Source organism: Malania oleifera, chromosome 2, assembly GCF_029873635.1.
Source record: "Malania oleifera isolate guangnan ecotype guangnan chromosome 2, ASM2987363v1, whole genome shotgun sequence".
In the NCBI taxonomy this organism is placed as follows: domain Eukaryota; kingdom Viridiplantae; phylum Streptophyta; class Magnoliopsida; order Santalales; family Ximeniaceae; genus Malania; species Malania oleifera.
In genome coordinates, this window is record NC_080418.1 from 2850135 (window position 1) to 2874822 (window position 24688).

At 37.2% G+C, this 24688-nt stretch overlaps 2 protein-coding genes across 3 annotated transcripts; both read left to right on the plus strand.

Moving 5' to 3' along the window:
- The first annotated feature begins 16454 nt into the window (after window positions 1-16454).
- On the plus strand, window positions 16455-18468 carry LOC131149631 (uncharacterized). The gene has a single exon (XM_058100253.1). It carries the CDS (start codon window positions 16749-16751, stop codon window positions 18261-18263), a length of 1515 nt encoding a protein of 504 aa, XP_057956236.1. The 5' UTR covers window positions 16455-16748; the 3' UTR covers window positions 18264-18468.
- A 2393-nt stretch (window positions 18469-20861) lies between these two features.
- On the plus strand, window positions 20862-24648 carry LOC131149258 (cation/H(+) antiporter 15-like). Of its 2 annotated transcripts, XM_058099552.1 has the most exons (4): window positions 20867-21443; window positions 22157-22536; window positions 23068-23161; window positions 23375-24648. In XM_058099552.1, exons 1-4 carry the CDS (start codon window positions 21183-21185, stop codon window positions 24533-24535), a joined length of 1896 nt encoding a protein of 631 aa, XP_057955535.1. In that variant the 5' UTR covers window positions 20867-21182; the 3' UTR covers window positions 24536-24648. The 2 variants fall into 2 exon arrangements, with proteins under 2 accessions (XP_057955534.1, XP_057955535.1); XM_058099551.1 differs by having other exon boundaries at window positions 20862-21443; window positions 22157-23161.
- The last annotated feature ends 40 nt before the right edge of the window (window positions 24649-24688 follow it).

Below are 24688 nucleotides of genomic sequence, written 5' to 3' on the forward strand. Positions count from 1 at the left end.
ACAACCTGGTGGCTACCCACCATCTCTCGGCCTCCCCCGCCAGCCTATATGTAGCATATAAGACCCTCTGCTCATCAGTGCAGTGGAGCACTGTCAGAATCTTCTCTACCTCCTGCACCCAGTTCTCAGCAACTGCAGGATCAATTGCTCCAGAAAAAGCTGGCGGATTCATCTTCATAAATTTCTCTATGGTACATCCCTGAGCTGAGGATGAGCCTCCCTGCTCTCTAGAACTCCGTGCCATTTCATCCATAACTTGCTGAGCCATACTACGTAGCACAGCATCTGAATCCCCGCCTGCTGCGCCAGAAGGACCAACACCATCATCCCCACTGGCGTGAGCGCTATTGCCTCCTGGGTCCATCCTGCAAACACATAGAACACCGTCTCAAAATTCTTTCTTCCTACAGACCCAACTTATTCAACTAAAACTCCAAATCCTCTATTAACTATTCCTACTCACTCTAGGCCCAAAATCCACTCATACAACCCAAACACATGACTCATCGACGGTTTACTATGGTTTTCCTAAAATCGTCACCCCAGGAAAAACATAGAAACAATCACGAAATCCTATATCCAGATCACAGAATAAAACCTCAAATCTACAGAACCTAGCAACCTAGTCTATGATACCAAAATGTAACATCCTCAAAATTCGAACCAAATTTTTTTTTATATCTGATTATATATATATATATATATATATATATATATATATATCAACATTCATACCTAAGCAGCGGAAACACAAATCATACAACCATTCACATATACGCTATACAATACCAGAATCCAGAATATATCAACCATAGCCATACAAAACAAATCCCTCCAACATCATCTACTCAAAAATATACACAATTTTGTCAAAAACTCACCCTATAACCAGGGTAATCAACTACTCTCTATCCACGAGCCTGATCTGCTCGCTTAGCTGGCTCACTTGAAAAATGTTAAAGTAATGGGGTGAGTCGACACTCAGTAAGTGGAAATATGCTATTACTAGTGTGTGGCAACTAAGTTAAGGATACTTTTAAATAATAACTAAATTGTAATACAACAAATAAACTGTAAAGCATATCTTTCTTTCTGAATTTAAAGTATACTATATCGTCTATATTTTTTACTTTTCATACTGATAATATCATACTATACTCATCATATACTGCAAAACTGTATACATATATATAACTGTGCTTTATCCCTGGGACTTTGTACTTCATGATTTGACCCCTCATGATAGGGTTGTGCGGCCCGTAGGCGGGATTTCATCTGGTCGGCCCTTCAGATAAGTCAATATACTCCACTCTACCTCAGTCCAGCCAAACTGCATCCACTCCTAGGCTCGGAACTGGCTACTACCTCGTCAAAACCGGCCCCCTCCACCCAGTGAACTAGGGAGCTACAACCTCTCCGAGCACGGCTGACGGTACCCACACACTATCTGAGATATGTGGTTGCACTCTATCTGTATATAGCAACGGTACCGTGCTCTATAATCTATATCTGTACTGTATCTGTCTGTAATCTTTCCACAGGGATCTGATACTATATACATATATACATATATATACTCTTTTACTATTTTCATCATGTTTCCAAAATTACCATAACGCTATCTTTCTGTACTGTAAATATTGTAATCTCTATATACTGTATCTATAGCATCTTGGTGCTACCTCTGTATATCTATCTGTATCTCTGTCTATATACTCTGTCTGTGTACTCTGTATGTTATGGTAATAGGAAACATGGCATACTATAACTCTGTATATACTGTTCTGTATAAAGCTGTGGTATATATACTGATCTGAATAAAACTGTATACATGTATATGTATATATATATCTATTTCATGAAACTATTCATATAAAAACTGTATATGCATGTAAATTTCTCTGTACAATCTCTGTGAATATATATATATATATATATATATATATATATGTATATTCTGTTTAACTCCATATACTAGGAAAAGCTATATAAACTGTATATGTTGTCTATATTTGCGTATTCAGTATAGTATGATACATTATAAAAACTATATAAATTCCTTCATCACATGAAAATCTACTCAGGCCACACAAGCATTTAAACTCATATTCCGTAAATACTGTATAATAAACTGATATGAATATCTATCTATGAAATCTCTGATAGCATTATGAAAACTCCTAGTATAGCATATTTCCCTTACTTTAACTTTGAAAAGCCCTATAAAATTATGGCTTTATACCCGCAGCGTTCCTAGCTCAACATCCTGAAAACACAATCCCCAGAACAAAATATCAGTATTTTCTTACCTACAACATTTCTTATAATTGAGGGAAAGGCAAATATTCAATAAAATGCCTTACCCTGAGATTGGGACGAAATCCAACCCAACTTTTCCAACGATCAACTCCGGTAGATTTGCAAAGAACTTCGCTAGGAGCGTCGTGGTAGCCTCAGATCTTCGATCCGACGAGAAACAGGCCCGAAAACGAAGAGAGAAGTGAGAGAGGGACTTAGAGAGAGAGAGAGAGAGCGGCGTTAAAAATGGATGAAAATCTGAGTTTTTACTATTTATACTATGGCCTTCGTCAACGAGAAACATCATCTCATCGACGAATCTTTCAGTAATTTCGTCGACGAACCCTGCTCGCTCGTCGACGAAATTCAGGCTACCCCAAAACCTCTCTCGGTATTTTCTCGTCGACAAGACGTAGCTTTGTCAACGAATTTCCTTATGCACTCGTTGATGAAGCCCTATATTAGTCGACGAGTTCTGGAAATTCCTTGAAATTATTATTATTATCATTATCTCCAAAATGCATTGTCGTCGACGAATGCCTATTGCCTCCTTCTGTTCCTATTTCCATTTTCCTTCCTCTTTATTATTTAAATAATATTATTCTTTGAGTCACTACATAGTAAGACTAGATGGCGTGCCAGTGTCCATCATATTAGATCGAAACCCATGGTTTACATTTCAGTTCTGGAAGAGTTTGCAAAGAGCCTTAGGATCTCAGGTGACCTTTAGTACATCGTTTCACCGCTAAACTGATGGATAATCTGAGAGAACAATTCAAATACTGGAGGATATGTTGCGGGCCTGTGTGCTAGACTTTGGAGGTAGTTGGATTCGGTATATGCCATTGGTTGAATTTGCTTATAACAACAACTACCAAGCCAGTATCTAGATGGCACCATATGAAGCGTTATATGGTCGTAGGTGCCGAACTCCACTATATTGGGACAAAGTTGGTGAAAGGAAAATTTTGGGGCTAGAGATTGTACAACAGATTTATGAGAAAATCAGACTTATCCAAGAAAGAATTAAAATAATTCAGAGTCGACAGAAAAGTTATGTAGATACCCGCCGATGGAAGCTGAAATTTGGTGTAGGAGATAATGTATTTTTGAGAATTGCACCAATAAAGGGAGTTATGAGATTTTGGAAGAAAGGTAAACTAGGCCCTTGGTATATTGGGCCATTTGAGAAATTGGAAAGAATTGATCCAGTTGCCTACAAGTTAGCACTACCCCGACCTTGTCCAGGATCCGTGACGTGTTTCATGTATCCATGTTGAAAAAGTATGTCCCAGATCCGTAGCATGTAATAAGTTATGATTCTCTAGAACTTGGAGATACCCTATCATATGAAGAAGTGTCAATTCAAATTCTGGACTGGGAGGAGTAGGAACTACACACCAAAAAATCCCCTTGGTAAAAGTACCCTGCATAATCATGCAGTGGAGGAAGTTTCGTGGGAATCAGATGACGAAATATGCTAGAGATACCCATACTTATTTAGTAGAACTCAATATTAATCAGATAAATGTAATGGTTCGAGTGAATATTTGATTATTATGGGCTATATAGTTAGTTTGTATAGTTATCATATTTCTGTTTTGGTTTAAGTCTTAAATGGTTTTGGGAGAATTTTGATTTAGCTATTTGTAATCTCCCAGAGCTCGTATATGTAAACACGGTAATCATCCGCCATAAGTGAGGGTAATTAATAAATTTGGGATAGGCCGCTATGTGGGTGGCTGCTGACTCTTTTTAGAGTTGGGTAAACATGTCAGTGATTTCCAAATGATGAGATAAGAGCTGATTAGAAAATTTTGAGGACAAAACTTTTATAAGGAGGGGAGGATGTAGAGACCTGGAAAACAGTAATAATAAAATTAGCAATAAAAAGAGAAAATGATTTTGATTTACTGAGGGTCGTTAAGGGTAAATATGTGGTTAAACAGTTCGGTTGAAGACCAAATTGTCAACGGTTTTAGGAAAATCGTCGATGATTTTGGCTTGGAGTAGCAGCCTATAAATAGGCTTTAAGTCATTTTTTTAAAGAAAAACTCTCTCTCTCTCTCTCTCTCTCTCCCTCTCTCCCTCCCTCCCTCTCTCTCTCTCCCCTCTCTCCTTAATTTTTATCAGATCTTCATCCAAATTAGTAGATAAACACCATTTCAGGATCCCAACTTCAATCCTCTGCAGTTTAACCAGAGTGGAGTTGTTGTTTGGGGATCCTAGGCACCACTCCAGGGTTAAGGTAAGGGGAATATATTATGTCAGCTATTTTTGGAACTAACTGATTAAAATGAAATTGTGATTACAGGAATGATATTCATGATTTTCTGAATAATTAGGCATATGAAAATGATGATTTTGGGTTTATTATATAAATATATGTGTATTTGGGAAAAATTAAACTGAGTAAGGGTGATCATCTCTTTTTTTCCTATTAAAGCTATATTATGAGTTTAATAATAATTTTGGAGATGATCATACCCCTGTTTTTAGTAAAGTATATTTTTCTCGGACAGCTTATTATATTATAAATTATCACTCAAATCGTGTGGCATGAGATTGACTATTATTACATAACTAAATCTGTTGTTTTTTTATGGTATTATATAGACACAAATAAGGCTTTATTCAAAGCTATGATATGACAGATCTATATAGAGTTATAGTATGACAATTTTATACAAAGTTATTGATGGGGATCAACATGCCTTATGTATCCCTTTTACTAATGTGATTGACACATGGACGACCTCCCGATGTCCACTCCTTTGCTGACATGGTGACATGTGGACGACCTCCAGATGTCCACTATGGTTTATATCTATTTTGTACTAACACATGGGATTAATTGAAGATCTTCTACTTCTTTGATGGAAGACTTTTTTTTTATGTGAAGACTTTGCTATTGTGTTAATTTATATTTTTCGTGGATATGTTATTTCAAGATTATTAGGTGCTTGAAGACCCAAGTGAAGTATTGACGCAAAGTCCAACTCAAAACCCATGTGGCCCCTATATGGCTCCAATGGGTTTCACACAGTTTTGGCCTTCCTTTTGGAATATGTTTAAATTTCAAATTTGAATTGTAATAATGCAAGACAACTAAGCTTGACTTGTGTGCTTATAAGTTGGAGTTCCTTGTTTTTTTTAGTAAGTATTAATTGTGTTAGGTTAATAGTTGTTGAAAGTTGTTGAGAGTTGTTGTTGAAAATTGTTGAGAGTTGTTGAGTGTTTAGTACTTTGTCTCCTAGGCTATGCCTATAAATAGCCTTCTGATTGTAAGAACAAGAGATATGAAGTTGAAGTTGAAGATTGAAGAAGCCTCTCTTTGCTTGAGCTTGTAAAGCTTGTTTCTCTCCTTGTGAGTGAGTAGTGTGAGGCTACGACGTTCTCTCCAGAGATCAAGTGGTGAGAGACCACTAAACTATCCAACGATTCCATCAACCCCTCCTCCATCTAATACTCTGACGACCCCCATCAACACCACACGTTCAGCATCTTTATACACCCACACAAAGATCATCATCTACACTTCATTGTTGCGTTCATCTTGTGATTCAAAGCTTGTACGAAGGAACTACAGTGTGATCTAGCTACGTGTGGAACAACATCAAGTCATCCAAACCAATCTCTTGGTAACTTATGTACTTGTTTTTTGAATCTTTTGTTATATTTTGTGAACCCTTGTTAGTAGATTAAAATCACATCTTTGAATAACCCATTTGATTCATAGATTGCAATATTGGTACTTGCTAGTTAAAATCAATTGTATGAACATTAGTTTGCTAATATAGAACTTATATTCTTGAATCTTTGAAATAGCAACTTTTTAGCACATAACTTGATTCCTTTGTGAAAGAACCATTTGGGACTTAATTGCTGAACAAGTCATACACCTTTTGAAAATCCTTGAACATGTGAAATAAAACATGATTTATTGTGTTTATGTTCGGATAATTAAAATTTTAAATTAAAGTGTTTAAGTGTATGTGCTTGTGTGAGGATTGAATCGTAGGACATAGGTTGACCATTCCCATCCTACATCAGTTATAGTATGACAATTTTAGAATCAAATCGTGAAAATGAAATCTTGTTACTGTATTATATCATAAATTACATTATATGATTTAACTCTGATGGGCCATAGATAAGCTCGGTACCATAGCTATAGAGATATACCAGTGCAACCACACTATTGTGAAAGTGTAGGTGGTATATAGTCAATTTGGCCAGAGAAAAGTAAAGTACCCCCTAGAGTCCGTACTAGCAGGGTAGGCAAATCGTACTTACAGATATAGTATGCTGACTTAGCCTGGCGGTAGGCCAGCCATGACTAAGTCTAGTCTTTGCACTACACAACCCGATCATGTGGGGTTAATACATGATGTTTTATGATTATCCATTTAGGGAGGTTCTTTCATGCATATATGTGAATTTACGTACACAGAGAATTTTATTAAGATAGAGCATGTTTTTTAGAAGAAAGTAAGCATTTTCAAATATATAGGTGTGAGTACAATTTTACATGATTTCTCAATTAAAATTAATTTAATTAATGGATGTGTTTTTACTACACTAAAACTCACGTAGCCACACACTGATAATAATGTATTTCGCCTTATTGAGAAGTGTCTCACCTCAATAATTTTTAACATTTCAAGAAATCCAGGTAACCGAGCTTAGGGGGCTCCGGGGTGGGATTAGATAGTTTTTGTTTAAAGCAAGTGATTGTGTGACACTAATCTATATATATACTTTTGTATATTTTGGAATGTCATATAGTCGTTGGGAAATACTGATGTTATGGTGATGGTTTAGAACTCTGGTATAGTTTTTGAGGTTTGATGTATTTCTGCTACATGTTTTAAATTGAGTCATGCACAAGTGTACCTGGTACCCACATCGGGTTCAGGTCATCATAATTATGGTATCAGAGATGTATGCATAGAGGACAACACTCCAGACCCCACCAGGTTCGGGGCGCTACAAGAATATTCGTAAAATTTAAAGAGAAGTTCGATAAGATGGTTATAAGATGATCATGTTTCCTTTCATTAGAATATTGAAAAATTAAGAAACATCACATCTGAAAAGTAAAAATTATCGAAATATGAATATTTAGGCTCTGATACCAAATGTAACAACCATCAATAAAAATATAACATAATAAATAAAATGATCAACCCGAACCCGTGGGTAACGGGGACACCTGTCAATCACAGCGGAAACCTAAGTAGCAGTAACATAAAATTTAAATCATCCATCCATAAAACTTAACATCAGAAGCATAACACCAGAGTTTACTACATCTCCAAATACTGTACTCATATACAACCATCAAAATACCAAAATGACCCTAGGATCATACAACAAAAATCTACTAATCCTAGTACAAAGCTTACCCTTCTAGTAGGGAAGCTCCTCTTACTCAATGACGGCCTTGACCCGCTGGTTTCTCTGGGTTTCCTGAAAAATCATTTAATGTAGAGGGTGAGACACTTCTCAGTAAGGGAAAATAAACTAAATATAGTTGTGTGGCAACATGAATATTTAAAGTGCTTATACATATACAGTACATTTCATAATTCTAGAAATAATCACAATATCATATTAGATAATCACGTACTTTCATATTCGTTGATAAATCATAACATACATAAACATCTGTTATAACTCGTAATACTGAAAATCAACTCAGGATGAATAGCTAGCTAATATCATGTGTTACCCCCCATGACGAGTTGTGCAGCAGGAAGGCGGGACCCGACAATGGCTGGCCGACCACTGCCAAACAACTATGTCTGTAAGTACGATGGGCCTGCCGCACCATGGTCCGGACTGTCAGGTGGATGTCCACACTCTACTGAAAGCCACATCGACTATCCATCTCTCATCCCCTCGTGGGACGGTAGCACTAATCTGACGTAGATATCTGATCTACAATATAGCTATGGTACCGAGTCCTGAACTGAACAAAACTAACATCCTAGTTGTAATAACATACAATACATGAACATACATAACATCATCACGGCCTCGTGCCAAAACATAGATATGGCCTCGCGCCGAAATCATACATATGGCCTCGTGCCAAAATCATAGTAAATATAGCCTCGCGCCAATAACATAAATATGGCCTCATGCCGGTAGCATAAATACATGGCCTCGTGCCAAAATCATATTAATACGGCCTCGTGCCAATAACATAAATATGACCTTGGGCCATATACATTTCAGGTATTTATATTTTGAAAATAACTCATTTATCATATATTCGTCAACTCAATATAACATAACCCATCTTTTCAAAATACCTAAAAATGTGTTTTACTCGTAAAAGCATTCATATCATATCTCATTTACGTAAAATAATATTCATGCCACACATGCTCTGTTAATAGTCATACTAAAATCATGATTTTCGGGCATCTCATACATACATATATGTTTCATCATAATAGCAGTATTTCCCAAACGTACATTTCATCTATAATATACAAGTATAACATTTGTTTTTCTGAAAATAAATTTACTCATAATCAATAATAAATCGTGTGGAAAATTACTACTTTAGTTTATTCCCTTACCTGGCTACTGAGAAAGAATTTACTCATAATCAATAATAAATCATGTGGAAAATTACTGCTTTAGTTTATTCCCTTGTCTGGCTACTGAGAAAGCCCCTAAAATTTCCTAGCCTAACCCCCCTGTAGGATTTCCTGAAAATATCCTGAAACTGAAAATTCCCAGTATTAAACATCAGTATTTTCATGCATACATCAATTTCTATAAACTACCACAAAGTCTAATTTGGTTTGAAAAGTCTTACCTCAACTTTGGGATGATTTCCAACTTCGTTTTCCCAACGATCCGCTCCGGCAATCTTGTGGAGAACTTCGCCAGGAGCGTCATGGTAGCCTCAAATCTTCAATCCGGCAACTGGCGGGGCCAAACTCGAAGAGAGAGAGTGAGAGGGCCGAAGAGGAGAAAGAGGAGAGAGAGAGAGGAACGTGAAAATGAATAAAAATCGGATTTTTCATATATATACAGCAGACTTTGTCGACGAGTCCTTCACAAATTTCGTCGACGAAATCCACTCCTCATCAACGAAATTCACTCGGCTCAAAAACCCCTCTCGGCATTTCTTTGTCGACAAAGCCCTGTGTTCATCGACGAAATCCTTTAAGCCTTCGTCAACAAAACCCTGTGTTCGTCGACGAAGCTTGGCAGCTTCCTTCTTTATTTTTGTTTCCATTCCCCTTTCTTTTATCATTTAAATTCCATTTTAAAATTCGGGTCGTTACAAGTATAACATATGCCCTCATCGACGAACACAGGGTTCTCGTCGACGAGAATATACCAAGAGTGCCTAAAAGTTCAGAGCACTCCTTGTCGACGAATACAAGGAACTCGACAACGAGGTATGTGCAACATTCGTCGATGAACACAGGGTTCTCGTCGACGAAAAGAAACTGAGACTTGTTTGAATGCAGAACCAACAACTCGTTGACGAACACAGGGCTTTGTTGACGAATATACTGAAGAGCTCGTCGACAAGTATAGACCTCGTCTACAAATGTCGGGCTGCAGGGTTCATTAAATGCAGTAGAGCAACTAGTTTTGCTCTTGTCTTGCATCAATAAATGTCCAATGGCTCTCCAGTACCTAGCTCGCCCATTTGGTGTTTAAATAAGGGTTTTTCCATTTACTTCAAACTAAGAAAGCTCATTTACTTATCAAGATCATTTATTGTGCTTTCACTCTAGGGTTTCCCTTATACTCACTTGCCCTCTTCCTGCTGCCCTTGTTCTTGTTTTTGTCCATTGAAAAGAGGACATAGTGTGAGGATCTTGTGGTGATACTCAGCTCAAAGGGAGCATTTAATATTGTATTCACCTCTTATCAACTACTTGTATAGAAAGGCCCTTTGTGAGTCATTGTAGGGTATCTCTAAGTGAGTACCTTGTTAAAGCTCTTTGTGAGCAGTTGTGTATATTGGCTTCTCTGCTCGAAGGAGGATTGTATAGTGGATTTTGGGAATCCTTGAGTTGGTCTCAGGGCGTGGACGTAGGTGGGGTGCCGAACCACGTTAATATCCCCATGTTAAGCTTCTCTTCTCTCCTCTCTCTTTTATTTACTCATTCATTTCCATTTGCTACACTTTTATATTGTGATATTATGCACTTATTCTTGGCAAGAATTTGGTGTTTGTAGAAAAATTTACATATCCGTAAGAAACGTCTATTCACCCCCCCTCTAGACACTCAACCAGGCCAACATATATAATATGTATAAAAAAAAAAAAATTTAGTATACATATAATATATAAAATATTTTAATATATAATATATATAATTATTTATTATTAATTTATACTATTCAGTTAATTCACTTAACCGAACCAAAAAACTAAATCGAAAATCGAAAATCAAAATTCAAAGAAAATGAAAATCGAACCGAATTGACTGAAATTACTTGGTTAATCCAGTTAATTCAGTTTTAACCAAATTATGCTCGCCCCTAACTCTATTAGAAGATGAAAAAAGGAAATAATTTTAAATAATCTAAAATTTTAAAATGCAAACAAAGTCCATTAGTAGTCCAAATGAATGAATTAGTTATTGTTATTAGTCGAAATAGGAGTAGGGTGTTCATGGTTCATTTACCCAAACCAAACCTCTAGAATGGTTTCGGTTCAATGCTTTTATAGACCAAAATTGATCCAAACGCTCCAATTAATCAATGGTTTGGTTAATTGACGGTTCAATTTGGTTGTCTTATTCGAATTGATTTTCAAATAATTATAAATTTTTAAAGAAGAAAGAGATATTTTCCTAGAGTTTTGATTTAGTGTGTGCATTTATATTTTATTTGAACAAATTAATCACCTAAAAAATATATACGCATATTCTTTTATAATTTTATGATAAATTATATAATATATAAAATTATATAAAAATTTATATATCAATTTGGTTCGAGTAATCATTGATTCATGAACATGAAAATCGAAATCAAGCAAATAATAAAAAAAAAAAATAACAAAAAAGGACTGAAATTTTGATTCAATTTGGATCAAATTCCGATCGAATCGATTTTTAGATGTTTTTGAATAATCATATCTTACATTACCTATCCGTCAATAGTTACGTAAAAAGATAACAGAGTACGATAAAAACACACATTATTATTATTATTAAATTAATTATTTAATTATTAAATGCGAGTTTGAAAAAGTCAGAGAAGTGGAGCTCCCGAGGGAGAGGGAGAGGCCTGCTTGGTTCCCACGTTGGGTCAAAGGTCAACCCTTTCCCCTACTCTGATCACACACACGCGCACACACGCAGATGCGGAAATATACAGAGAACCTACGGGGTTCCCACAAGCGTGGGCCCCGCTCCCCCTAATCGCCTCCGGACTTCTAGTTCGATCTGGCGGGGCCCAGTCCTGTCCTTTTTCCCCTAATTACCGTTTCCTCCTCGCTGCGGGACCGCAGCAGCCGCCTTCCGCACCGGTGCGCACTGAGGGCAGTTCGGTAAATTGGAGATGATCTTGTCGACTTCTCATTACCAATTATAGACGTCAGCAAGAAAGAGTTGGCGTGATGGGCACGACGCATTTATACAGAAGGAGTGGGCTATTGGATTGGATTGGGCCGGACCGGACCGGCGCCCCTCTCCTTGACGCTCACCCACACACCCACCCACCCACTCACCCACCTAATACGTGTCCCCACATTTATTTTTTCAACTCCAACCCAAACGACACCCTCCTTTTCTTTTCTTTTTTTAATATATATATATATATATATATATATGTATGTATGTATATATTGGTTTTAAGATAAAATGAATCGAGAATATATGAATTGTGTGAAATTTAAGTTAGAATTTTAGAGAGTCACATCAGAGTCTAAAAAATTTAGGATGAGTAGGAATATGATAAAATATATGCAATGTAATTTTAGTAATATAAGGAATGATAACAGAAAAAAGATTAAACCTGATAATCAAAAGACTAATAACACTAATAGATTTAGGTATTTTGGATCAGGTGTGCAAGTTGAAGGGGAAATTTAAGAAGATATAATACATAAAATTTTAAAAAGTTAGGTAAAATTGAAGAGTATGTCAGGTGTGTTGTGTGATTGTAGAGTACTAAATCCTATTTTTGAAAAGGTTTTCAATTTGGATTTGTATTGAATTTAAATAAGGTATAATATAAAATTATATTGATATTTGTCTAAATCCATCCAAATCCAAAGTCTAAAATTCATGCTCCCAAATGCAACATTAAAATTAAAAAGAAAGTTTTGCAAAAATGACTATAAGGTCCGCTATGCTTTATGGTTCAGAATGTTCGTCAAGTAAGAAACAATATGTATGAAAAATAAAAGTTACTGAAATGCGAATATTTAAGGTGAATGAGTGGTTTAACATTAAAAGATAAAGTAAGAAATGAACATATACACAATAATTTAGACATAACACTAGTTAAAAATAAGAAAAGAGAGGGATGGTTTAGATAGTTTGGGCATTTAAAACGTAGATCTAGTAGAACACTTGTGAGAATGAGTGAATTAGTCATTATTTATTATATGAAAAGGGGTAGGGGTAAACCTAAAATAACTTTGATTGAAGTAGTAAGAAAAGACTTAATAACCCTTAATTTCATAGAGGAATGCATTCTCGATCACATGAATTGACGGAAAAAGATTCATGTAGCAGACCTCACATAGTGAAACTTAAAACTTGTTATTGTTGTTGTAGCACATTAACTTTTGCCGATAAGAGGGATAAACATGTTTATTTGTGAAAACGAGTGAGTGGGTGCAAATTGAATTAAGTTGACAATGAAAGAGGGGTAAACATATTTATTTGTGACGAGTGAATGTATACAAATTGAAAAGAATGGCGATTGAATTAAGTGGACAATGAAAAAGGGATAAAGAGGTTTAGTTGCAATGAGTGAATATATACAAATTGGAAGGAATGGAAGGAATGGAGATTGAATAAATTGCGTTGGGAAGATATGATCAATGCATTGAGAAAAGGAAAAAAGTTATTGAGAGACTTGGGTTGGTGATAAAGTTGAAAATTTATTTTGGTTTTGGTTTGAATTAAGTATGAGAATTTGAAGCATGGAATCATACGAGGAATATGTAGAATAATCAATGTATAAAATGTTGTAGAACAAGAAATGCTTCAAGGCATGTTACAATGTCGTTTTCCTTAAAACGTTATTTGCTCCCACTAGATCGGTATGTACTGAGTCAGCAAATACGTTTCAATGATACAATGAAACTCAGAATATAATTTGATATCAATTTTTGTTATACACAAATAAAAAAACTAATCATAAACACCTTTAGAAAAATCTGAACAAATTTATGAAATTTTATTTCTGCAAAAAAACAGAACCCGAGATTGAAGAAAATATAATTTGTTGTGAAAGCTTTTAAGAGAAAGAGAAAGAGAGAATGATTGAATATTTCTATTATTCTTGGATTTAATTTTGTCTTTAAATAAATAGAATTATGTTTTTTCGAAAGGTTACGTATGTTCAAATCTATTTCATTAACTACTATTCGTGAAGCAGATTTCTGAAATCGATTAGGCCTCGACCTAATCGCACCTTGGTTGATATAGTCTGGAATATATTCATTCTTTTTTTGTGTTTAGTAGACCTGGTCGCACTTCCTAGGTCTCCTGGTCGTGTTCTGGTCGAGACATTCTAGAAAAATAATTATTTTGATCGCTAGATTATTTATACAGTTTAGATCGTGCCACTTGATCTTATAAAAAATATAAAATTAATTTTAAGTCATCCAATCATAATCAACGGTCACGATCTCATTAACTAAGTGCTAAGTGCTTGTGCGCAAACTAAATACGCCACTAGTGCCCTACAACCCATGCCACGTGCACGCGTGAGTGTGTGCGGATGATGCTTTGATGTACTAGAGTACATACTAACACTATTTCTTAACTACCTTTAAGAAATTATTCCACCTTATCATTTATTAATGACTTTTCATTTTCTAATATTTCCAATGTGGGACAAACCCTCATAGCAATAAATACTCCTCATGAAAGCTTTAGAAAATTCATAAATGGAAAACTTTGAAAAACCCATAAAATCAATTATTTTAGAAAATGTTTCAACAGAACATTCATAGAGAAATAATTGGAGCAAAGAAAGAAGCAGGAAAGGAAGAGCAAATTATAAATTTAAAGGAAGATCGAAGATTTATATAATATATATTCTTTTAGTAAAATCAAACATATATTGAGGAAGACATAGAAAGTAACATTTGGTAATATCTTTGTCAAAATCAAATACCAAACTCAATTGATCAATTCCATAATTTGAAAAATAATCATGAATTAATAACGTTTGATTTTTTTTTTTTAAAGTCAATCATCAATATATTGATTTAGTTCACCTTTTCAATTGGTTCTCACCCAATAAATTTATTAATTTTTTTAAAAAATGACTTTAACCAAATTATAACCCAATAATTCAGCAAACACAAACCAAAACTATAGGAATGTGTTTGGATGTAGGGTTGGAATTTATTGGGGGGGAGGGCCCCCTCACTCCATTTGCACATGGGAAGGGAGGGAGGAGGGGGAGAGAGGCTTTAAGGGTCCGTTTGGAAAAGGAAATGAAAGAAAAATGAGATGGAAAATATTCTTTCATTATATTTTTCTCTTTATATTAAATATTATTAAAAATAAAAATTTGTTCTAATATGATTAAAAATTAAGAAAAATTAAACGTGGATGGTGTTAAAACTAAACTTTTGTTCATTGATTTGATGTATTTTTTATTTTCTTCTTTAATTTACTTGATAAACATGAGAAATTGAATTCTTTTATGTTTTCATTTCCTTTCCCTCATACATACCAAGTTCCAAACAAGACCAAAAAATTTTAAGTTTCAAGATTTGAATGATATAGGAGGTGAGAAAACTAAGAGTCATGATTGACAGCATAAAGATGACTTTCAACAACTAATTGGAGAAGTAAGATTTCATATTCGCTAAGTATGAGTTCAAATTGTCAAGCTTAAATACAAATCGAAGATATAAAAAGGCTGTCATTCATAACTATGGTTTAGCCTAAATAAATTATTTGAGAAAATTCTAACCCTATGTTTGAAGAGACTTTGGATGTGAAGTTGTATTGAATTTGAGATCATGTAGTATAAAATTTTATTAAAATCCATCCAAATCCAAATCCAAGATTTGAAATCCATGCTCTGGAACACTACCTAAGTAGAAGAAAGTTCATTTTTTTTTTTTAATCTTGCCTCTATCACCAATGAACTTTTAATATTATGCAATAATAGTTATAATTACCAGCCTTACTAACTAGAGCAACACAAGTCCAAACTCTAGAATGTCTTTAGAGTCCAAATGCTTGAGCTACTTCAATAGTAATATTTACATTCTCCTTTTCACTCAGGGGGGAAATGGACTTTAGAAGTACTATTAATTGAATTGAGAAATCAAATAGCATTGATTGTTTTATAAATTGCCCTACAATGCAAAGTGTTATTGAATTCAATTTCAATAATAATAAAAATATCTTCATTCAAAAATTCCATTCAATTCTAGTGAAACATAGAAAGGGCGTTCTATGAGAAAGTGTTTGGAGGGTTTCTTATTTAATTTCTCAACCAACAACAACCTTGACTCAAGTCAACTTAAATGTATTATTCATGACAAGAAAATAGTCACAGGAAGTTTTCTTAAATGATATGAAATTATGTGATTTATTGGAACACTTTTTAAATTCGTGCTATATTTGGAAGCATAAATATCAAGGCTTACCTTTCTAAATTAGTATAATTTTATGTTATAATTTACCTAAATCAATACTACACCAAATTTTAGAATCAATAAATTTAAAAAAAAATTTACATTATTTGTGAAAAGTTTTTAAATAATTTTCTTAACTAGAGTCTTCCAACTTTAAAATCTTTGCATTTAAGATGAGTACATGGGCTGCAAGATTGGGCCCTTAAAAGTTTTGGGCCTTATTGTTTTCACCTATTGAGGGAGAGAACGGGCTAGAATTATTGGGCCGGCCTGGGCAACCGCTGCAACCTCTAAGGGCTGTTTCGACCCACAGGACAACATTTTCCAACGGCTATATTCCGCGACAACGGGAAGGGCAGGGGGGCGGCGGGAGGGCAGTTTCGGCATTTAATTACCTTGCTGGCCGCGTCGCCGCGCAGCCTCCGCAGCAAATTGTTCCGTGTCGGCGACTCTCATGACCAGAAACAGCTCGCATTCCCATTTTATCCTTCAAGCTCCATTCTATTTTCAAATTCTCCCAATCTGTCACTCCCCTGCAACTGAGACATTTCTTTCTCTCATTCTTTTCTTTGTTTTCATTTATTATTGTTTAATTTCTGCATGCATTCGATAATAATTGATGGAACCAAACGCAGGTAAACCCAATCCTTGGAAGAACACACTGATACGATCGCTCTGTTTCGCTGTCCTCGTCTCCATCCTCCGATTTGCTTACGTCGTCACCGTCAGAGGCGGATCGTGTGACTCCGGCGACTTCTGCTTCTTCTCGGAACCCCTGAAACTCGCCGGCAGCATCGCCCTTATCCGCCCCTCCTCCGCCGTCTCCGGTGGCGACGACCCACTCCGCGATCTCCAAACCTCCAAGAGATATCGCGCGACCGTCGATTACTATGCGTCCGTGTTCCAAGATCTGATCTCCGAGGGCTACCTCTCGCCCGACTCGAAAGCCCTGTGTGTGGGTACCCCGGCGGGCCAAGACGTCGTCGCTTTGAAGGAGATCGGCGTTCGCGACTCTATCGGAATCTCCAAGAAAGCGTCCCCGCCGTTGGTCGTCTCTGGCCATGCCTTCCGCCAGCCGTTCGACGAAAACACCTTCGATTTCGAGTTTTCCGCATTCGGCGCCCTGGACCGGTCGGCCCAACCGGTCGATTTCGCAGCCGAGGTCGGAAGAACCCTAAAACCGGGAGGTTTCTTCGTCGCGCACACCGTCGCGGCCAAAGACGCTTACAGCTTCAATTCTTTTCTCGATCTGTTCAATTGCTGCAGATTGATCCGCCGGCGCGACATCGTCAATCCGGATCCATCGGCGCCGGCGGTCCGAGAGATCGTTATGAAGAAAGAAATTGCGATTCTTGGTTCTTCCCCCCGCGCCAAACCGGTGAGCAAATGCCATGTTCCAGGGTACAAACGGGACATAATTCGGAATGCAGAACAACTGTTTGATGAAGAGCCTCTGAAACCTTGGATCACATTAAAGAGAAACATAAAGAACATTAAGTACCTCCCATCAATGGTTGATATAAATTTCAAGCAAAGATATGTTTACATCGACATTGGAGCTCGAAACTACGGATCAAGCATTGGAAGTTGGTTCAAGAAACAATACCCAAAACAAAACAAAACATTTGAGGTCTATGCAGTTGAGGCAGACAAGGCTTTTCATGAAGAGTATGCATTGAAGAAAGGGGTCACTCTTCTTCCCTACGCAGCGTGGGTGAAGAATGAGACATTGTTCTTCGAAATTAGGAGAGACCCGAGTCAGAAATTGGAGGAGAAGGGAAGAAGAGGGATGGGAAGGATTCAGACGGTGCAGTCATCGGCGAGTTTCATTGGGGATGTGGATAAGATTCAAGGGTTCGATTTCGCAGTGTGGTTGAAGAGTGTGGTTTCGGAGAAGGACTTTGTGGTGGTGAAAATGGATGTGGAAGGGACTGAATTCCATTTGATCCCGAGGTTGATTGAGACGGGAGCGATTTGCTTGATAGATGAGATGTTTCTTGAGTGCCATTACAATAGATGGCAGAGGTGCTGCCCTGGTAAGAGGAGTCCCAAGTATCAGAAGACATATGCTCAATGCTTGGACTTGTTTTCCTCTCTTAGAGAGAGGGGAGTTCTTGTGCATCAATGGTGGTGACTGACGGGTGATTGCACAAGTAAATTTTTCTGTATAGATTTTTTCATTTTTTTTTTCTCATTGATGATGCTAATTGTGCTATACTTGACAAAAGGAAAAATGTTACTTCTTGTGGTGAATAGGTTGTTGTATTCTTTGAATTCTTTTTGTTTGTAACAGGTGAAAATGACGTGATGAATAAACTCAATGACAATTCTTTTCTGTATTTCTTGAATATTTATGTCCTTTTTAACGTTTGTCTGAGTCATGAACATTGGTTATTGGTAAAAGCCAATTGATTGCTTGTCTGTCTCGAGTTTTTCCTGCTGAAAAGTTTCCCATTCTGATTTTCCTATGCATCATCCGTAGTGTTTGGTTGCTGGGATTTTCCTAGTATTTACTTGGTTTTCATGAAACACACAGCGGAGGGTTGAAGGATTCATTTGAGAAAAGGCTGCAGCTATGATACGCTAATTGTTCGTGATAATAACAAGTGAAGTAATGAAGAATTCAATCACAGTTGCCTCCTATTTCCTGTATATTGTCTTCTAAAGCATGAGGTTTAGCCCTTTGCCGGGCAGCCCCAAACCACTTCAATTCTTACATACGGTAACGAAACAACCCGATAATGGAAAAGTTTCATGCATTGCTTTGTTTTCAGTTTGGGATTTGTCTCTTTCTCTGGTTGACAGAATTTTCAACATAGCTGTGTGTTGAGAATTTCACTTTGAGTTTGTCTCATATTGAAAAATTTGAATGGATAATGGGTGCTATACATGCTTGAACCCAAGACCCAATAGACTTAAACTTTTTGATTAAGTTGGTGCCTCACTTATGTGTATCAAGTACACCTATGGATTCCTTCAGTGCCAACAAGTGTTATTAGAGCCGATGGTCTGTAATTCTGGGTGAGCGACATCATAGAAAAAGTTAAAGTGTGAAACTAATTCTCCTGATGTGCTAACAGTTGAATGACCAAGTGTGTGACTAAGACAAATAAGGATCATCTAGGCTTGAGATGAATCCGAATAGGATCAAGACGTGGGAGGTAGGATTAGTGAGGAGGCACGTGGAATGTAATCCAAGACACATAAGGTGCTAGTGGTAAGAGGCTCATTTGAGCGACTGTTGGGGAATTAGGCTTACTCCCACAAGGGAGACGATTTTCGTTCAAAGGTGAGCAGTTGGAACTCACAAGTGAGGGGGAGTGAGTTTGTCTCACATTGGAAAATTTGAACAGATGATGGGTGCATCTATACATGGTTGGACTTAAGAGCCAATAGGGTTATACTTTTGGGTTCAGTTGGTGCTCACCCATATGTATCAAGCACACCTATGGACTCCTTCGGTGCCAACACTATGAGTTTCAAGCTTAAAAGTTTAGAACCTCATCTCATCTTTCCACAACCGTAGAGGAAAGTACACATATTATTGAGCATTCAAACCAAAGATTACAAATGGAGGATAGAATTTGAATATTTTGTGTATGAAATAGCATATAAATCGTATGGGTAAGGACGTGCTTAAGTCGAGGTTAGTTGACAAAGTGAGGTACTCGAATTCAATCGATCTTAAAATTATTGAAATTGAAACTAATTTGCTTGCAGGTTATTGAAACTCAAAGCATGACTCAATTAAATTAATATTAAATACATATATAAAATATGTATAATGTATGTATAATATTAAATATATGTATAAAATATGTATCATATGACTTATATAATGTAAAAATAATAAAAGTTCAAGTAGTGAGCGTGAATACTTGCAAGTAGGCTTGAGTCATTTATATAGTATGTATGCTTGGTGGGAAAAAAAAAAAAGAATTGTGTGAATTATACTTGGTTGTCAAAGAAGGTTTTTCTCGTGTTGACTCCAAAAATCATACTCCCCCGTTTGAATTAAAATGCTCTAGAGTTAATCTTTTGTGAGTTTATGAGGTTGAAAACCCTATTTTTATTTTTTATGTACTATTTTTTTCTTAAAACAAACAAGTGAATTTATCAAAACCTCTACAATCTAAACTACATATAGGCTTTTGGAGTTGGCTCAACTTCATATGATTGTGAGCCTTTGTCCTTACTTTTATAGCACATGTATATCATGTACTACCTATAACATAAGGGGCATGGTGACTTAGCGTCATTCTTACCTCATCTAGAAATGTTTCGAAGAGGGATTATTCATCTTCTTAATATTACCAAAAATACTTTTACATATTTTCTTGTGTTTGCTTGTACTTGATAATTTAAATTCAATAAACTAGAGATAATTGTGCCAATATTTATTTCCTTCATGTTTGCAATTCACAATTAAGGCTATAGTTGAACTATGTTAATATTAAATCACACACACACACACACACACTATATATATGCAAGACAAAAAACATATTTCTCAACTTAAACTCGAGTAAACTTGAACATTTATTAAGTTTGAACTTGACATTTTGTAGTTGTTAAATTCGAATTCAACTTAATTATAAATTTTTAGAACTTAAACTCAATTTTATTAAATGAAATATAAAATTTATATAATTCTAAATATATGTAATAAAATAACAAAAATTTAATTTAGGCTCAAACTCATTATCCTAAAACTCGAACTCCACCTGTACGCCTCTTCTGGTCAAAGCCCCAAAGGTACGCGCGATAGAAGAACCATCGCCTCTCTCTCTCTCTCTCTCTCTCTCTCTCTCTCTCTCCAGTGAATCCCAATTCTCTTGCTCCTCCACCCACCCCTCTAACTCTCCCAAATGGAGTCTCCGTCTCCCTCACCCCTTCTCTGCCTCTCCTTTACACTGACTTTGTTTCGTTTTTTCTCCCTCTGCAACAAAAATTTAAGCCCTGACCCATCAACTGATAAATCGAATTCAACGCAATCCCATCGTCAAAATCAAATTCACAGTAGAAGAAGAAGAGGGGAGACTTGAATATTGCGATGGGGGTTTTGATAAAGGATCCAACGATGTTCGTGGGAGTGGTGGAGGGCTTTCCCCGGCAGAAGCTGGAAATGGATCGGAGCTACGTTTGCCATGTCGTCGGACGGGTGAACTCGAGGGGCTTGTGGTTAGGAGATGACCCGCTCACGTTCTCCCTCCCTCTTCTCATGCTCCAGCTCTCCCTCATCTCCATCATCACCCGCTCCATTCACACCCTCCTCAAACCCTTCGGCCAACCCTTGATCGTCTCCCAAATTCTCGTGAGTAATTCTATCCTCATCTATGTTCTATGCCCTTATTTGTATTTAAAATTTAAATTTAATTACTTTGCGCACCTCCCTTCAATTTGATTTCCTCTGCTTCTGTTTTGGCTTGGGAATTTGGATTTTTTGTTGGCGGTTTAACCATTATCATTGATAGGTTTACAGGACTACTGATTTTATAGTCATGTGCATTCTTCATAATGTATATTGTTTTGGGGGTTCTAGGGCAATGTTGAGCCATAGCTCTGATACTAGTGGGGTGAGGCTTTCCCTCACACTTAATAACTTACCAACATCTCCTTCCACAACCAATGTGGGATAACCCAAGATATTGCATAGGCTTCAACGTATTAAGGATGGGTACTTGGAAGTTTGTGAGCTACAGATTTAGAAATAAAATATTTTAAGAAGGTAAATGATGTCTTTGATGTTTATACGTTTTTGTTTCAAAAATAAGTTATTTTGCATGCCTCGTGCATTCTGAAGTGTTTTTCGAAAAACAAAAATGAAAAATATTTTAACATTTGTGGATGCCATCAACCCAGTAAAGGGAAGGGCACTACCGCACTATATGGGTTGTCTCTGCTCCATTGAGATAATAGTGTTTGAGTGTACTCTTTTAGCAAACCAGTATATATGCTGTTCTTTATTTATGAGTTTTTGGTAATTCATCACTGACTATTGTGTGTTTAATGATTCATGTTCGGTAGGGTGGTTTAATTTTAGGCCCTTCAATTCTCGGTCACAACTCGACATTTGCAGCAAAAATTTTCCCGCTAAAAGGCAGGACAGTGATCGAGACCCTATCAGTTTTTGGTTTCATGCTCTTTATCTTCTTGATTGGTGTGAAGATGGACCCGTCCATGGTGTTAAAATCAAGCAGGAAGGCTTTGGCCATTGGAATTATGGGGTTCTTTGTTCCTTATGCCCTGGCTGGAATTGTTGCAACCATTCTCTCCCATTACCTTTCTTTAGATCATGATATTGCAAGTGTGCTTCCCTTCATAGCAGCAATGTTGTCCATGACTGGCTTCCCAGTTATTGCCTGCTTCCTTGCAGAGCTCAAGATTCTCAACTCAGAGATCGGGCGGTTAGCCTCTTCTTCTTCAATAATATCTGATGTGTGCCATTGGTCTATTATGTTCGTGAATTATGCTGCTAAAATTGCTTCATTCAGTTCGCTAAAATCGACCATAGGGTCCATTTTATCAAGTGCCTTTCTTGTTATCCTTATTGTGTTTGGAATCCGTCCAGCTGCTATGTGGGCAATTAGGCATACCCCTGAAGGGAAACCTGTAAAGGATATCTACATTTTCTTTGTCCTTGTTGCACTAATGGGCTGTGGATTTATGGGTGAATTTATTGGCATCAGTTCCCTTTTTGCATCTTTCCTTTTGGGTTTGGTGATTCCCGATGGACCACCCTTAGGAGCTGCATTGGTTGAGAGACTGGATTGCTTTGTTTCAGTACTACTCATGCCAATCTTTTTTGCAATGTGCGGATTGAACATGGATGCTTTTGCCATACAGAATCTGAAGAATGTGATTGCAATACAGTTAGTTGTTTTCTTTGCTTTCCTTGGTAAGATTATAGGAACAATCTTGCCCCCTCTCTTCTGCAGAATGCCATTAAGAGACGCCTTCTCTCTTGCTCTTATCATGAACTCCAAAGGCATAGTTGAACTTGCTATGTTGAATGACATGAAGAAATCCAGTGTAAGCCATTTATTTTTCTGCCTGTCACATCTTGGACTGTATATGTCTCTCTCCGTCTCTCTCAACTACAAGTTTAAAAGCCTTCTCCATATGCAAGGCCAGTCTGTATCAGTATAGAACAGAAAGTACTATTCAAACTTAAGAAGAAATTCAACTTATTATTGTGATTATGTTTCTTTGATCAATTGAGGTGACTAATTACACAATTGGCAGGTGGTCAACGAAGAATGCTTCTCCCTTTTGATAATCTCTGTTGTGGTTGTAACCGGGGTTATATCACCCCTCGTGAAAGCCCTCTATGACCCTTCGAGGAGATACCTCGCTTATAAGAGGAGGACCATCTTCCACAACAAAAAAAATGAACAGCTTCACCTGCTCGCTTGCATCCACAGCCAAGACAATGTCCAGGCCATAGTGAACCTCCTTGAGGCTTCTAATCCCACCAAGGAGAGTCCCATCAATTTGGTTGTCCTCCACCTTGTGAAGCTTGCAGGTCGCTCTACCTCTCAACTCATTGCTCACCATCCCTGTGAAAGGCCCTCTCTAGGCCCTTCCCAATCTGAGCGCATTTTCAACGTGTTTCAAAAGCTTGAGCAGCAAAACCATGGTATTGTGTCTGTTCATTGCTTTAAGGCCATTTCTCCTTTCGCAACAATGCACAATGATGTATGCTCGATCGCTCTGGAAAAGAGGACGACTTTCATAATCATCCCATTCCACAAACAGTGCAGATTTGGTGAATTGGGGGAATCACCCTATGCTTCCAGGCACCTAAACAGGAATGTTTTGGACAAGGCTCCTTGCTCTGTAGGGATCCTCATTGATAGTGGGAAGCGAAAGAAGTCTAGGTCTATGACGGAAAAACCTGCAGAGTACCAAGTGGCCGTTCTCTTCTTTGGTGGACCAGACGATCGGGAAGCGTTAGCATATGCTAGGCGCATGTCAGAGCATCCTCTTGTTTCGGTCACTCTTTTGCACTTCTCTGCTTTGACGACTGATATTGTAGGAGGTACAGCAAGAAGCAAGATGCTCGATGCAGAGATTTTGAGCAAGTTTAGGATCAACATCCTGCAAAATGAGCGCGTTTCTTACCAGGAAGAGGTGGTGAGGGATGGGCTGGGTGTGCTTTCTGTGACTAGATCAATTGAGTGCATGTACGACCTCGTTATGGTGGGAAGGAGACACACAGACTCGCAGTTCATGTCTGAGCTGAGGAAAAGTAATGAAAGGGAAGAGTTAGGAACAATAGGAGAAATACTGGCTGCCTCAGATTTAAAGGATGGGGCTTCAGTTTTGGTTGTTCAACAACAGACGAGAGTTTGGGGAATGCATGATCCTGAGGACTCGACACACTTGAGAAGGATAAGTTTGTAGGGTTTTTCAGGATTCATAGCTAGCTCATTGAAAGAGATGTATTTAGTATAGGCTATAAACTACAGCAATCACAAATTCACAATTGAAAGTTGTTTTTGTGCTTTGTTTTCTTATGTCTGCTCTCTCTCTCCACTCTGCCGCTGCCTACTCAGC

Coding starts and splice junctions, on each gene's coding strand:
- LOC131149258 (XM_058099551.1), top strand. CDS start 21,183: ATGGGGGTTTTGATAAAGGATCCAACGATGTTCGTGGGAGTGGTGGAG. Junction 21,444..22,156: donor TGATCGTCTCCCAAATTCTC/GTGAGTAATTCT, acceptor CATGTTCGGTAG/GGTGGTTTAATTTTAGGCCC. Junction 23,162..23,374: donor ATGACATGAAGAAATCCAGT/GTAAGCCATTTA, acceptor CACAATTGGCAG/GTGGTCAACGAAGAATGCTT.
- LOC131149631 (XM_058100253.1), top strand. CDS start 16,749: ATGGAACCAAACGCAGGTAAACCCAATCCTTGGAAGAACACACTGATA.